General features: G+C 40.8%; 1 protein-coding gene across 2 annotated transcripts in view; it reads left to right on the top strand.

The window, feature by feature from the left end:
• Nucleotides 1–5,575, top strand: part of ARMC3 (armadillo repeat containing 3) — a 93,212-nt gene extending 87,637 nt beyond the window's left edge. For both annotated transcript variants that reach the window (XM_007100750.2, XM_007100749.2), the window contains exons 17-18: nt 1,543–1,705; nt 5,366–5,575. In XM_007100750.2, the coding sequence (XP_007100812.1) occupies nt 1,543–1,705; nt 5,366–5,575 (373 nt within the window). The remainder of the gene's footprint in view (nt 1–1,542; nt 1,706–5,365) is intronic.
• The last annotated feature ends 8,291 nt before the right edge of the window (nt 5,576–13,866 follow it).

Raw genomic sequence — 13,866 nt, 5'->3', positions numbered from 1 at the left:
ATCTTTCAGGGTGATCCTGAAGAAGTTATGAATGAAGGAATCCTATTTTGAATTATTTGTAAACTCACAAGTTGTTTTCTAATACAAATAGCCATCCCTTATTTTTATATGTCTGATATTTTGTGTTTCACGTTGCTCCAAAGTGGGATTGTGGGTATTCGAAGAGATGGTTCGGCACACTGTATAAGCCAGTGAGGTCGCCTCCTAAATGAGAGCATTTAATCTGATTCCGCTAAGAGAAGGCTGAGAACCTGACTTTATGACTGACAGGAAATCACTAGAAATGGAGGCTCGCCTTCGTGACTGACACCAGCCAGTCGTGAGCTCCTGGCTTGTGCAACAGCTGCAATCTCCGTGGGAGCTTGTACCTTCTCCAAATAGAAGTGAATTGCAGGCACCAAACCTGGATGTGACAACTGCAAGAAACACAGCTGCCAGATCACTGACTTCTTGTCAGGCGACTCTGGAAGAGAGCGTTTTTGGCTACCGAAGTTTTCCTTGGTGTCCTTGAGAAATGATGACTCAAGCAGAACTCTGACTTTGCTCATTTCAACACTTGTCAAATTTCCTCATGCTTTGTTCCTATAAGAAATAGTTTTCATCATTCCCAAATAATTGTGTTTTTAAGCTGAACCCACACCAAGAGAGCGATACAGAGATGTGTCCCCATGCCTTTGGCTCCTAGCGGCTGTTCCAGGACACCTGGCTGGCACTGAGGGTCAGTTTTCTGCCTAATCCTTTCTCTTGGTTTTCACCATTGTTCTTCTTCACTTGGTTCCACATACAGCACGAGGAAATTCTTTCTTTACAATGGGCAATCCTGCCTTTACTCCATGATATAGCAGCCTCAGTTGACGGAGGATTTTTGCAGGTGTGCTTACTGACATCTTCAGTGAGAGCCTAATCTTAGGAGAAACTCACAGGCAAAGTACACCCCCACACCTCACCTCCTTGCCTAACTGTTAGTAATTTTTCCCTTTTTGCCTCTTCCTCTCTCCTCTAACCTCAGTGTTACATAAATGCCATGTCATTCTCTAAATTTTAAAAAAATGATAAAATTTAAAGAAAAAGATGATAAAACTTGAAAAGATTTGTGAACCTCAGGGTTCACAATGGTCCTATATGTTTGTCTTTGTCTCTGAGTTTAAATTCCTTAAAAGAAGGACCACATGTCAGGACAATGCCTTGGATTTCAGATTCAAACATTTGAAAATACTTTCCAAGAGTAAGAAAACATTTAAAAACTGTGTTGATACAAATGTAGTGTGATATTGATTTGTATCTTGCTATAAATATTGGGAAAATTAGCATTCATTTCTTTCTTCCTGCTGAATGAAATTGCTAGAATTTCAGTTTATGTAAGAGAGCTTAAATATAGTAAGCATAATGTTAACTTACAGTAAATACATTTTTTAAAGCAAAGCAAACAAAAATCAGAGGGAAAGTATCTTTTACAAGTATAATTACACAGATATTTATACTCAAAGCATCCAAAGTGAGATATTAAACTTGATTGATTCAATCTCACTGTAATTGACACAGGTACGTGGCAGAAAAAATGGGCGGTAAAATTCCAAAAGAAAAACTACATGATTTCAGCTGGGAACTTCATATAAGTGAACTAAAGTTTCAACTTAAATCCAATGTTGTACCAATTGGACTGATCAAAAAAGGAATCTTCTACCATCGAGCTTTGCTTTTCAAGGTATTTAAGATGTTTTGCTCATTTCCCACTAGGTGAAAATGTTTTGTCTTTATCATTGTGGAGTGAGCCAGTTCCTAACAATTAACTGGATGATATTAATCCTATCATTTAGATGTACTTATATTTGGCATGTATATGTATGTGTATATACATACACACATGTATATTCACCAGACTATTGGAAACATATTCATTCAACATTTATCACACACCTACTCTAGGCCAGGGCCTCTTCCAAGGTCTGGGAATATACGGATACTAAAGTGACAGTCTCTGCATTCAAGGGGGACCTAAGCCAGACTTGCGGGTTCTCAGGTAACGTCAGGGAAAGTTTCAAGGGAGGAAGTGATATGTGGCCTCAGAATTAGAGGCTACATAGGATTTCAGCAGGTAAAGAAGGAAGACAAGGGTGTTCTAAACAATACAAATATTTTATTTAAAATAACAGGTATGAGACTCAGTGGTCCGTATGAGGGATGTAGAGTAGTTGGTCTGGATCCAGAAAAGCGGGGAGGGGTTGAATAAGGTTAAAGCACCAGACAGTAAAGCACCATGTGAGTTTGTACTTGATCTTAAAATCTGTGAGTAACCACTGAAAGTTAAGGGGAAAGTGATTTTGAAAGACCACTCAGGCAACAGAATGGGGAATGAACTAGAACGGGGGAAAGACCGGAAACGGGAAGACCAACTGGAAGGTCACTGGAGCAAGAAGTACAGGTGCCTGCCTGATACTAAAGCCATGGTGGAGGCTGTGAACGAGAGGTGAGTTTGGCGGGAGATGTAGGAGATAAAACTGAAAGGAGTTGTTGACTGCCTAGCGGTGGTGTGAGAGACTGCATGAGAAGAAGAAAATGATTTCCAGGATTTGGGCAGGGTAACTGGACATGATGGCATCACTCACAGAGATGTGGACACTGGAGCAGGATCAGGTTTAAGGGAGGGGGTGATCTTTTTTTCTCCTCCATTGTATCCAGCGTCTGGAGTATAGTAGGAGCTGAGAAAATTGTTTCAGAGCCATAGACTTAAATGTAGAAACTTCCTACCCTCTCCTCATTGAATCTTACCTCCAGTTCCAAGCCAATTCTGTTTATAATCCAAATGCCAGTCTTTCCTATTTCCTTGGATTTCTTGCTCTGTCAATTCTTCTCTCCCATCTTAAATCTCTTTCTCTCTACTAGCTGTTTTACCTTTAAAATCTAAACTTAAGTCCAAAACATTTAAAGAGAAAATGTAAATCTTTTCTCATTATATCTACAACTACTCCTACAAGTGCCTATCACCATGACCACCATCATTTTGAGCTTATGTGCCAGGCACTTAATAAGTATAATTGTGAAGAGTCTCAAATATGCCAAACGTTGAAATTACTACCTTTGTTTTAAAGATAAGAAAATTGATACTTAGAGAAGGAATTTACCCAAGGACAACCAGAGATACAGCTGGAATTTGAACCCATGCCTATCTGAGCCAAAACCTACCATACTGCTTCCGTCTGAAGATAATTCTCATTCCCGGTCAAAATTCTGAGTCATCTCAACTCCTAGTCACTCCTTGACCTCAGTTTCATCCTCAACTCCCTGCAGTCTGGCCCTTGTTCCCTCCCAAGAAGGATCACAGTGATCTGTTTTCTGTCTTGCTTGATACGTCAAAGAATTTGTCACTGATCCTTCTCTTTCTTTAACGCCACTTTCTTGAGTAACTTTTGTCCTCTCTTGCCAGTTCATCTCAGTCTCCTTTGGAGACCTCTTTTCCTCCACCCTTGTCTTAAATGTCGGCGTCCTGACCCAGAACTCAAGGTTCTGTCCCAGGCTCTTCTCTTTTCTCCCTTTACATACTTCGTTTGGTGAGGTCATCCTCCTACATCACCTTAAATACGACTTACATGCCTCAGGTTTCCAGATCATTTCCTCTGTCCCACAAGCCGCTCCTGATTCCAGGTCTATCTGTCTGTTTACCCTGTAGCTAGCTGCCCTTGTGTGTCTTGTAGGCACTGCATTAGTCTTCTCAGGCCACTATAACCAAGTACCACAGATGGGGTGGCTTAAACAATAAACAGTTATTTCTCACAGTTCTGGAGGCTGAGAAGTCCAAGATCAAGGTGCCAGGAGATTCAGTGTCTGGTGAGGACCCACTTCTTGGTCAGCAGTTGCCGCTTTCGTACCATATCCTTAGATTTCAGAGTGGGGGGAGGGCTCTTCCTCCTCTTATAAGGGCACAATTCCCATCATGGGGGCTTCACCCTCGTGACTGCCTCTTAAGGGACCCACCTTGAGAAGGAAAACAGGAATCTCAAGGGGAAACATTTCAGTTCATAACGTTACAGCAGACTGAATTCATTACCCGAACACCTCACCTGAGTCATGCAGTTAATCACCCAGGTCTTGCCTACCACTGAATCCCGAACACCAACACTCACTGGTAAAACGTGTTATCCTTCCATTCCTCCCAAAGCATTCACTCCCCCTACATATACTCTTCATCTCCCCGTTTTCTTCCAGTTCCTTTCCTCCATGGAAGCCTAGATAAATCGTCCACAGACCGTGTAACCTGCTCACTGATTTCCCTCGTCTTCGTGCCCCCACCCTTCCGCCTCTCCGCCTTGCCTGCCCACACTGGACCAAGCCGACTGCCTGCCCTTCCCACAATGACACTCGGGCTGCAGAACGCGACAGTGCGATGTGCCACAGCCAATTCAGGGTCCAAGGTGGTGGATTTACATGCTGCCTGGCCATCTTTTCCAGCTCCTGGCCACAGGCTTTTCCTGTTTTCCTCAGCAGCTGTGCCCCACATCTGCCTTCTTTCCTAAGCCTTTTCATCTTCACCTCTTCCTACACGCAGACGACCTTGTTTCCCACTTCACAAAGCAAATAGATACTTCCAGATTCAAGTCAGCTGAGGTTAAGAACTCAGACTCTGGGAATTCCCTGGCGGTCCAGCGGTTAGGACTTGGCGTGCTCACTGCTGGAGCCCTGGGTTCGATCCCTGGTCGGGGAACTAAGGTCCCACAAGCCAGCTCTCTTATCCACTATGATGCGGCTAGGAAGTTTCCAGATTATTTAAAAAGTGCTTTTAAAATCAGGACAAATTGAAGAGACAGCTTCTGAGGAACATATGCAAGCCCTGAGGACAGGGCATCAGGCAGCCCAAGAAGGACCAATCGCACACAATTCTGCCCCTCCGGCTCCATAACACCTGTCTACACCACACAGAACAAATGGGCTAGAAACAGGTCCCCACCATTCCAATCCGGCCATTCATTCCCACTGCATATCACACCCAAGGAGCCGCCCAGGAGCGTGGAAAGATTGATAGATGCACTAGAGCTGAAAGCCCGTGGAACAGCTTTTCTCCAATTACGTTATCAATCTTGTGCTGATACAATGCAGCGCAACTGCCTGAAAAATGTCCCTTCCCAGCAGGACCTACACAGAGATTTTGAGTCCACAGAGTCTCGAGCAACAGGGGAACTTATCACATCTTACCAACTCCTATCACAACACTCCACATTTTTTCCAGCCTCCTTTCTAAGCACTTTGTTGTTGTTGTTGTTCTGCAAGAGTGTATATTTCACCTTCGACCAAGGTGGGTCTTTCAACCAAGGCTTTTTCTCCGCCCCTCCCCCTCCTCACTCTTGGTTGATCTCGCGTTTTCTCCCCACAGGCTCTGGCTGACAGAATTGGCATCGGCTGCTCTCTGGTTCGCGGGGAGTACGGCAGAGCCTGGAATGAAGTCAAGCTGATGAATGAATCCCGAAAGGGGGTGATTGGGGCTCTCCCTCCCCCGGAAACTTACATAGTTGACCTCATGTTCCATCCAGGGGCACTGATAAAGTTAAGAAGCCGAGAGGCAGATCTTTACAGATTTCTCTAAACTTCCAAATGAACACAAAAGGTGTTCAAATAAGAAATTCATTATATACCCTTTCTATGAAGTTCACCGGTAGATTTTATCAATATTTCTTTAAATAAAAATATTAGAAATGCTCTCCCTGTGTAGAAATGAGGTCACTAGGATTGGACTTGGTCGTGCTTCTGAGTTCAGGCTTTTGGCGAGCATTCAGTCTGATGAGATCAGATTACACTTGTGTAAAGCTTATTATCCTCGAAATTAATCCACCCCGCTGTTTCCTAAGGAGCATCTCTGCCCTTTGGGAATCATGTGTAAAAGCACCCAGCTATTGTTCCCAGGACAGTGCCCTATGACTGTCATTCTTCATGTTCCGGATGCTCCAGGAAGACTTGGTTAAATCAAGTCCATGGTTTTTTGTGTCTTCAGTCGCCTTGTCTCACTCCCATAAAGTAAGATTATTGATATTTTGAATATTTGTAGATCTATTTTAGTATCACAAATTCATCTCTAAAATTTTTTGTTCATATTTTCCCAAATTTATCCTTAAGAACACTGTTTAGTATATACTTCACTGAACTAAAAATATTTCTAAAAACTATTTCCATACACAGCACTTATCTATATTGACTTGGAAACATACCTTCAGTTAAAAACAATTCTAATTTGCTTTTTGCACATTTGAACGCTGGGTCACAAAAATGTGACTTCCAATTTACATGACTTGGGCTTCCCTGGTGGCGCAGTGGTTGAGAATCCGCCTGCCGATGCAGGGGACACGGGTTCGTGCCCCGGTCCGGGAAGATCCCATATGCCGCGGAGCGGCTAGGCCCGTGAGCCTGCGCGTCCGGAGCCTGTGCTCCACAACGGGAGAGGCCACAGCAGTGAGAGGCCCGCATACCGCAAAAACAAAACAAAACAAAACAAAACAAATTTACATGACTTAAAAGTTCTTTTCTGGAAAATTTTGAAATGTAAGTATAAAGTAAATCTTTGCTGAGGAATTGTGTTTTCAGTATTGAGCACAAAATGGGGAGCAAGCACCCATTTCAAATGGCAAGAGAAAATGAATCTCACGAAGTATACATTTTCTTAGCCAGGCTCAAAGTCTAAAGTTGACCCGTCTAATCGTTTTGCTAGAAGGTTTTCAAAAGTGAGTTTGATTTTAGAAATTAAGGTGAAGATTATTCTGTATGAACCAATGTGTAATTTCAAAGAATGTGTAATTCTTTATTTCAAAATAAAGTTCCTTACATCAAATGGTGTGGTAATTATATTTATCACCCAGTTTCATGAAGAGAGCACAGATTATAGGATACATATCCGTCTAAGAATTTCCAAGTCTCTCTTGATCCAGAAAGCATTCAAAGTGGATTAAAAAGATATATAAGATGTAACAAGATAAAAATAAATGAAAAACAGGCATAAGTGTAGGAAAAGAAAGTTTGACAAGGCCAGGAATAAGCTTAGAATTCAAAACGCAGTCCATGAAAATCCTGCGTATTTGTTAGAGGTAAGTGAAAATTTGACTCAAAACTTTCTAGCAGCCAGTGCAGAGGGGAATGCTATCAGTTACATGATTGGTAATAGGGTCTACTAGATAAAAGCACAAAGCAGCTTCCCAAGAGGAACAAAGACCAGGGGAATTCTTCTTTGGGAGCTTCATACAGATGACAAATGTAATATAGAAAATAACATCTTTGAAAAACAACCTCCTGGCAAGTTCTGGAAATAGCTTTCATAGGCCAATGGCCAAAACGTCAAAATGCAATGAGGGAAAAGTTCCATGCAGAGCCACTAAGATGTTGTTCAGGTAGACACCACATTTTTCAGTCTGGTGCAGACCAAAGAGACATTTTTTTTTTTTTAATCTTAGAGATGATTTTTTGTAATAGTGTCTCTCTCACTTAGGTTCTAGGTAATAATTGCCCTTCACTTTTAGTAAGTACACATCAGATTGCACATGTATTATTTCCTTGTCAAAGAAGCAGCACTGTCAGTCATGGAAAATATTTTCTAGAAGCTCAAAATAATATGTCAAATCAAATGGATAATGACATTTCCTTTTTATTGACATGAAGTTCTTTAAATAGTCAAGTTTCTCAGCAAGATTTCCCCATACTATCCCTCTGCCAAAGGCAGTAATCTGCAGATAAGAGATAGGGGGTTTCAGGAGACAGTATATTTTCCCTTAGAACCATTCCCAGAAAGGCTATAAACCAATTACTGGTGTTTTGTTTTGTTTTTTTTAGCTCAGTTGAATAATAAGGGTAAGATAAATTGACAATATGAAAACTATATGGAACGTATCACCAGTTTTGGTATCTTTTTAGAGCAATACAATAGTATCAAATCACTTATCTAGAGTTTAGTATTTAAAAGTACTATTCTTAATTTAAAATTATCTTATTATTATATAGATCACTAGCAAAACCTTTGCTTAGGTGTATGCTTTTAAAGCCAGAAACCATCATTATTTTAATAATAAAAGTAGACTTGACTTTAAAGGACAACTATCAAGTGTCAGGTGCGAATATATTAATATAGTGAATTCAAGTAAGACCCTTGTGGAACTCACACAGTACAAAAGACCTGTAGGATATGCCAATAAGCCACAAATCACAATTTGAAACATAGAAAGCACTGTTGGAAAAGGTGAAGAAATTTTATTGTGGTGATTTTACTTATAAATTTAATAAGCCTTTATTATTGACAAGCAATATAATAATCGTGGCAGAAAGCCCAGATTTGTGAGTCAGAGCTGAGGTTAAGTTCTGCATCTACCTTTTTCTACTTAATGTGATTTTGAGAAAATTACTCAACCTCTCTGTCCCTCAATTTACTCATCTGGAGAAAGGAGATAAATGATAACAAATAGTTACATGCTGTTTACTGTGTGTTAGAGGCTATATTCTACACCTTCATTTAATCCTTCCAGTAACCCTATGATGTATAGGTGATATTACCCACGTTTAGCAAGTGAGGCACAGGGAAGTTAAGTAACTTACCCCAAAGTCACTCAGCTAGTAATTGGCAAATCTTTCGATTTAAACCTAGTTTTCCTGTAGAGGTGATGCTCCTAATCTATATGCCTAATAAAGTTGCTGCCAAGGATGAAGTAAGACCATGCATGTAAATGACGGGTGTGGGTGTGCACGGAGGGGCGGGGTTGTACATGCCTATATGTGAGTATGTGTATGTGCTCATAGCTTTCTTTTCTATTCTCACATAATGTTCTGTTCATACCTTGGCCTCTAGCATGTTTTGAGGGAATTCTTTATTCTTCATGTATCTGTCTCTTCTTTTAGATCAGAGGTTAGCAAATATTTTCCTTAAAGAGTCAGATAGTAGGGACTTCCTTGGTGGTCCAGACTCCACGCTCCTAATGCAGGGGGCCCGGGTTTGATCCCTGGTCAGGGAACTAGATCCTGCATGCCACAACTAAGAGCCCACATGCCACAACTAAGACCTGGCACAGCCAAATAAATAGATAAATAAATAATTTTTTAAAAAAATACTCTAAAAAAAGAGCCAGATAGTAAATATTTCAGGCTTTGCAAGCCATACGGTCTCTACTGCGACCACTCAACTCCGCTACTGCAGCACAGAAGCAGCAGTAGATGCTGCTAGACAATAAACTTTATTTACTAAAACAGGTGTGGGCCAGATTTGGCTCACGGGCCAGCCTGCCAACCCTTGCTTTAGATGATGAGCATTTTGAGGGTATGGACATGGAGAGGGCTGTACTTAGCCTAGTCCCTGGGCACCCTGACTAAGCGCCGAAGGGAGACTCTCACAAGGGCATTTTGTCTTCCCTGGTTTCTCTGGGTTCTAAGATCGATCTACTTGATATTAATCCAATGAATGCCAAAGCAGATGCATTATTTTTCAGTAAGGATGAGGACAAATTTGACCTCTTTAAGAAAGAAAATTTTCCTATCTTCTGAAGCGTGAAGCGTCTGAGATTTCACCCCAGTTGCAAGCTAACTGCCACTGTTTCATGGTTGCTGGCATAAGACACAAGATACCTGGGTCAGAGACAAAGGACTTTACTCCTCACTGCACAGCAAACAGCATGAGACAGCATATTGTGTCAGGTCCCCTTGCTCCCAAGTCTCATGGGGGCAATGTGGACAGACCCAGATGGATGCCTGCAAGCATGGTGGGCTGTGCTCCAGGAGAGGAAGACTGAGCTCAGAGAACCTAGCTTTTACAATACATAGGAAGCATCTGCCCTTTTCACTATATCTTCCTGGGCTGTTCACTAACATCCTTGAAGAGATAGTCTAGAGCAAAGGGCAGTCAGGAAGACTTTGTTTATAAGACATGCAGAAAAGAGGGAGATCCATGGAGAATTATCTCCCAATAGCTTCATCAATTCTTACAGTGTATGAGGCTTTATGGACTTTCTCATCTATAAAATAGAGATGATTGATATATTTTGATACAAAATTTATAAAATGTTAAAATATATATATAATTAATAATAATTATATACGAAAGGTGGCAGTAGATCAACTCAGTGATTCATGAGGCCAATTTTCATTCTCTGGCAGCACCAAAGGAGCATTAGTGAGAAAGTATGGTAGTTATCCTCAATATCATCCTACTAATATTTGGTCTACAAGTTCAAATCCAAATTCAGATTAAGCCTCACCTTCTTCCCTGAGCTTCCTCAAGATGCTTTTTGCTCTTCTAGTGACCTTCCATGACACTGCCTTTGGCACTCATCTCAACATTTTCCCACATGCTTACTGCCTGGCACTGCCCCTTTCCTCATGAACATGGCTACCATGTGGTAGTGCAGACCATGCATGGTCCTTGGGGTCAGAGAGACTTGGGTGTGAGAATCCTGCTTCTGCTATTCTTAATGGTGAGATGTTGAACAAATAGCTTGGTGTCCTTGTCTCTAAAATGGGCACGTAGCTATAATAATGACCTCATAAGGCTGCTCTGAGGAACAAATAAGATAGTGGTTGTACACGCTCAGTACAGTGCTAAAATAGTAAGCATCTGACAACTGTTAGCAATTATGCTTTGATCTCTCCCAGGGAGACGGAAAGCTATTTCAGGTCTGGCATCCACCTTACGGGCAGTGACCAGCACAGGGAAAGCCTGAACCCTATTTGTTGACTGTCTTTGTGCCATAAACGAACTGACCTTCAAGACTCCAATGGGATTCTCATTTTCATGTGGATCCTTTTGAAAGTAGTTGTGTGGTTAAAAAAAATCATTCCCATCTCTGACTTCCTTTTGCCTTTCAGTGTAGAGGGTACAATGATGGCACAGATACTTTTGAACTTGCTCTACAGGAAGTGAAAACACAGAAATGCTCAATGTCTTTGAAGCTCATAGTCGAAATCATTCCCCATTTTGCTTCTCTTTTCTTTTGATTCCATAGTCTTTACTTGGAGAAGAACTTTGAAAAACCCAGATGAATCCATTTATCTCTGTACTGTCGAGTCATTTATCTGCTAAATCATGATCCTGCATACACACAATTTTCTAATTGTGAAGTCATGCCCCCATCACAACACCTTGCCGACGCCCAGGGTGTGTGTGACCTGTGTGTGGCCGCTTCATTGGGAAAGGACATAGTATTACTTTCATGGTTTGATGATTTCTTATTGCTGCTTGGTCCAGCTTGCCTGTGATTTTGAAAGACTCACCTTGTATATTTACCTTTGAAGGTACTATCAGTTTGTATGGTTAAGACTACTTAGGTTCTTTTTAACTTGCTAACCACGCATAAGGATCCCGATTGGCTCAGACCTTTCCACCAAGCAGAACCCGCACGTGGGGCAAGCCCTTGATTTACAAGCCCCCAGTAACAAGCATCTGCTTTAGGAATATATTTCAGTCACAGGAGTCTGGGTCTGATCTCATCAGGATCAGCTAAGAGCCATCCATTTCCTTTTCGAACTCGCAGGTATCAGCTCTCAAACCCTGCAGACAGTCCCACTCTGATTATCTTGAGAAAGTCCCAGTTTGTTTTACACAAGAACAGCTGGCACACAAATGGAATCAAGCACTTTAAAGTAGTCATTAATCATACTGATGAGAACAGCTGAAACAAACATTGTTCTCTCAGTACTTACATATCTGACATACAAATCGAGTGATAGCCCAATTAGTTTATTTATAGGTTCCTTTCTTTGAAAAGTCTGAGTTAGTGCCTTTCTTTTCTTGCCATAGCCTTTACTTTTAGAAAAACTTTGAAAACACAGATGAATGTATTTGTATCTCTATTATCAAGTCATGTATCTGCCAAATCATTGATAGTCATTATCCTGCATACAGAATTGTCTAGCTGTGTGATTTCATTTATTTGGCTTTCTAGAAAAAAAATTTTTAATATCTTTTTATTAATACAAATCAAAGAGGTACAGACAGAAAGAGAGATAAATATGCTGGTCCCTTAGACTCACAGAATAGAAAGCTTTGCTTGTATCCTTTGTATGCGATTATTTACTTCTTTGAGAATTAGGATGAAAGGGAAAAAATGAACTGCTGCATGAGATGGGGAGATTTTCCCTGTGCAGTTTTTATTTTCCCTAGCTCATAGGAGAATAAAAAAATAAATAAAAAGGAAGATAAGAATTGCTAGAAATGGACTTTAGTCCCCCACTCAGAAGTAATAATATTATTACTTTAAGGAATGGCACAAAATTTCACAACAGGAAAACCATCTCCATGCCCAGGATCCATGATTGCTGCATAAATGTTATTGGTGAGTTAAAAAAATTTACAGGATAACTCAAATGCTCCCTTCTGATGCATGTTCTTTATGAAATGAGTGCCCTGAGACTCAGGATTGCTGAGTCTAACACTGCTACACCGTCACATTCAGAGGATATGCTCACGAATATGAAATCCCACAGAAAGGAAATGAAGAAATGACGAAGGTCATGGAAAATCTCTTAATACAGACCATCTGCTTCCTTTTAGGCTTAGTTTCAGGCTCACCATTGAGTTACTGGCACAGTCCCGAAGGCCTGGGCTGGGCAGGGGGGTGGCGTCTGTCTGGGAACCTAGTCCAGAGCCTTAATGTAAGTCACTCCAGGAGAGAAGCCAAATCTCGCTTCAGCCCTGTCACTGGCTGAACTGCAGAGCCCTTGGAGTCAGAGGTCTTGAAAAGTGGCTCCTCCAAGGACATGTCCTGTTATCATTTTTCATGTACAGCTGGCATCACTGTCAAAGACACCGTGTAGGAAGGATGCAAAAGCACACAGAGTTCAACTATGAACCAGAAACTTCCACAGAGAAGGTCAGAGTCAATCCTTGGTGAGTACTCCAAAGTGTTCCTTCAGCTCACATTTTCACATTCATGGTTAAGAGTGGTTATTAACACCTTAATCCAAGCAGAGATTTGCAAATAACTGTTCTTCAAAATTAAAAAAAAAAAAATTGAAACCAAACTTTTGTTTTAATGTGTGTTCTTGCCTATAAAAAGCCAATTAAAAAATACATGAAATAAACTGTCTAGGAAATTTGAGACCCATGTTGTATTGAACATCTTGGTTGCAAATGCCTTCAGCTTTAGAAAGTTTTCTTATTTCACCTTCATTGTTTGCTGATGGCAGGGCTGAGAACACACTACTCCAAAATATGGCAACTTGGAAAACTGAATATTTTTTGCTGAAGGAATTTGAGAAATGGCAGGTGCAGGCGGGTCTCCCTGAACCGGGTCCAGAGACCCCCATGTGAGAGGCAACCTCCTTATACCAGGAGGAAAGGAACGTCCTTATCTCCAAAGACCATGGGGCTCTGAGGGGCATCTGAACAAACAGGCCTTGCTAGCTTTTCCTCAATTTACTACAATTAACACGTATCCTTTTGCCCCATCACGTTTTTTTCCACAACTTTCTTCATCAAACCTAGTATAAAAACCCTCAGGTTTTACCTGCCTTGGGATATTCATTTCCTTACGAAGGCTCCTGTGTCATGTAAATCTTATATTAAATAAATGTGTAGGAAAGATTAAAAACTAACTATACCACAAGTTCCATACTTTAGGCCAGGGGTTGACAAAATTTATCGCAAATTTGAGAAAACAGGTACCCAAATATTAATTGGGGAGCGTCTCTTAGATTTCCCAAGGCATTAAAAGCTGAAAAAAATTCCTTGCAATTTTTCAATTTTGTATTAACTGATCTTTCATGTTGTTAGGAAGGTCTTGTAGACTATGGACGATTGTTTGCTGGCTTAATTGAAAATCTCCCACTTTTTGTAAAATATCACTTATAGTAGTTTCCTCATAAGTTTCTTTAAATCATTCATAAGTAAAATAATAATTCATTTAATTATCTATCAAA

Source organism: Physeter macrocephalus, chromosome 11 (genome assembly GCF_002837175.3).
Source record: "Physeter macrocephalus isolate SW-GA chromosome 11, ASM283717v5, whole genome shotgun sequence".
Classification (NCBI taxonomy): Eukaryota; Metazoa; Chordata; class Mammalia; order Artiodactyla; family Physeteridae; genus Physeter; species Physeter macrocephalus.
The sequence above is the reverse complement of the archived record's forward strand: the minus strand, read 5'-3'. Positions and strand labels throughout refer to the sequence as shown.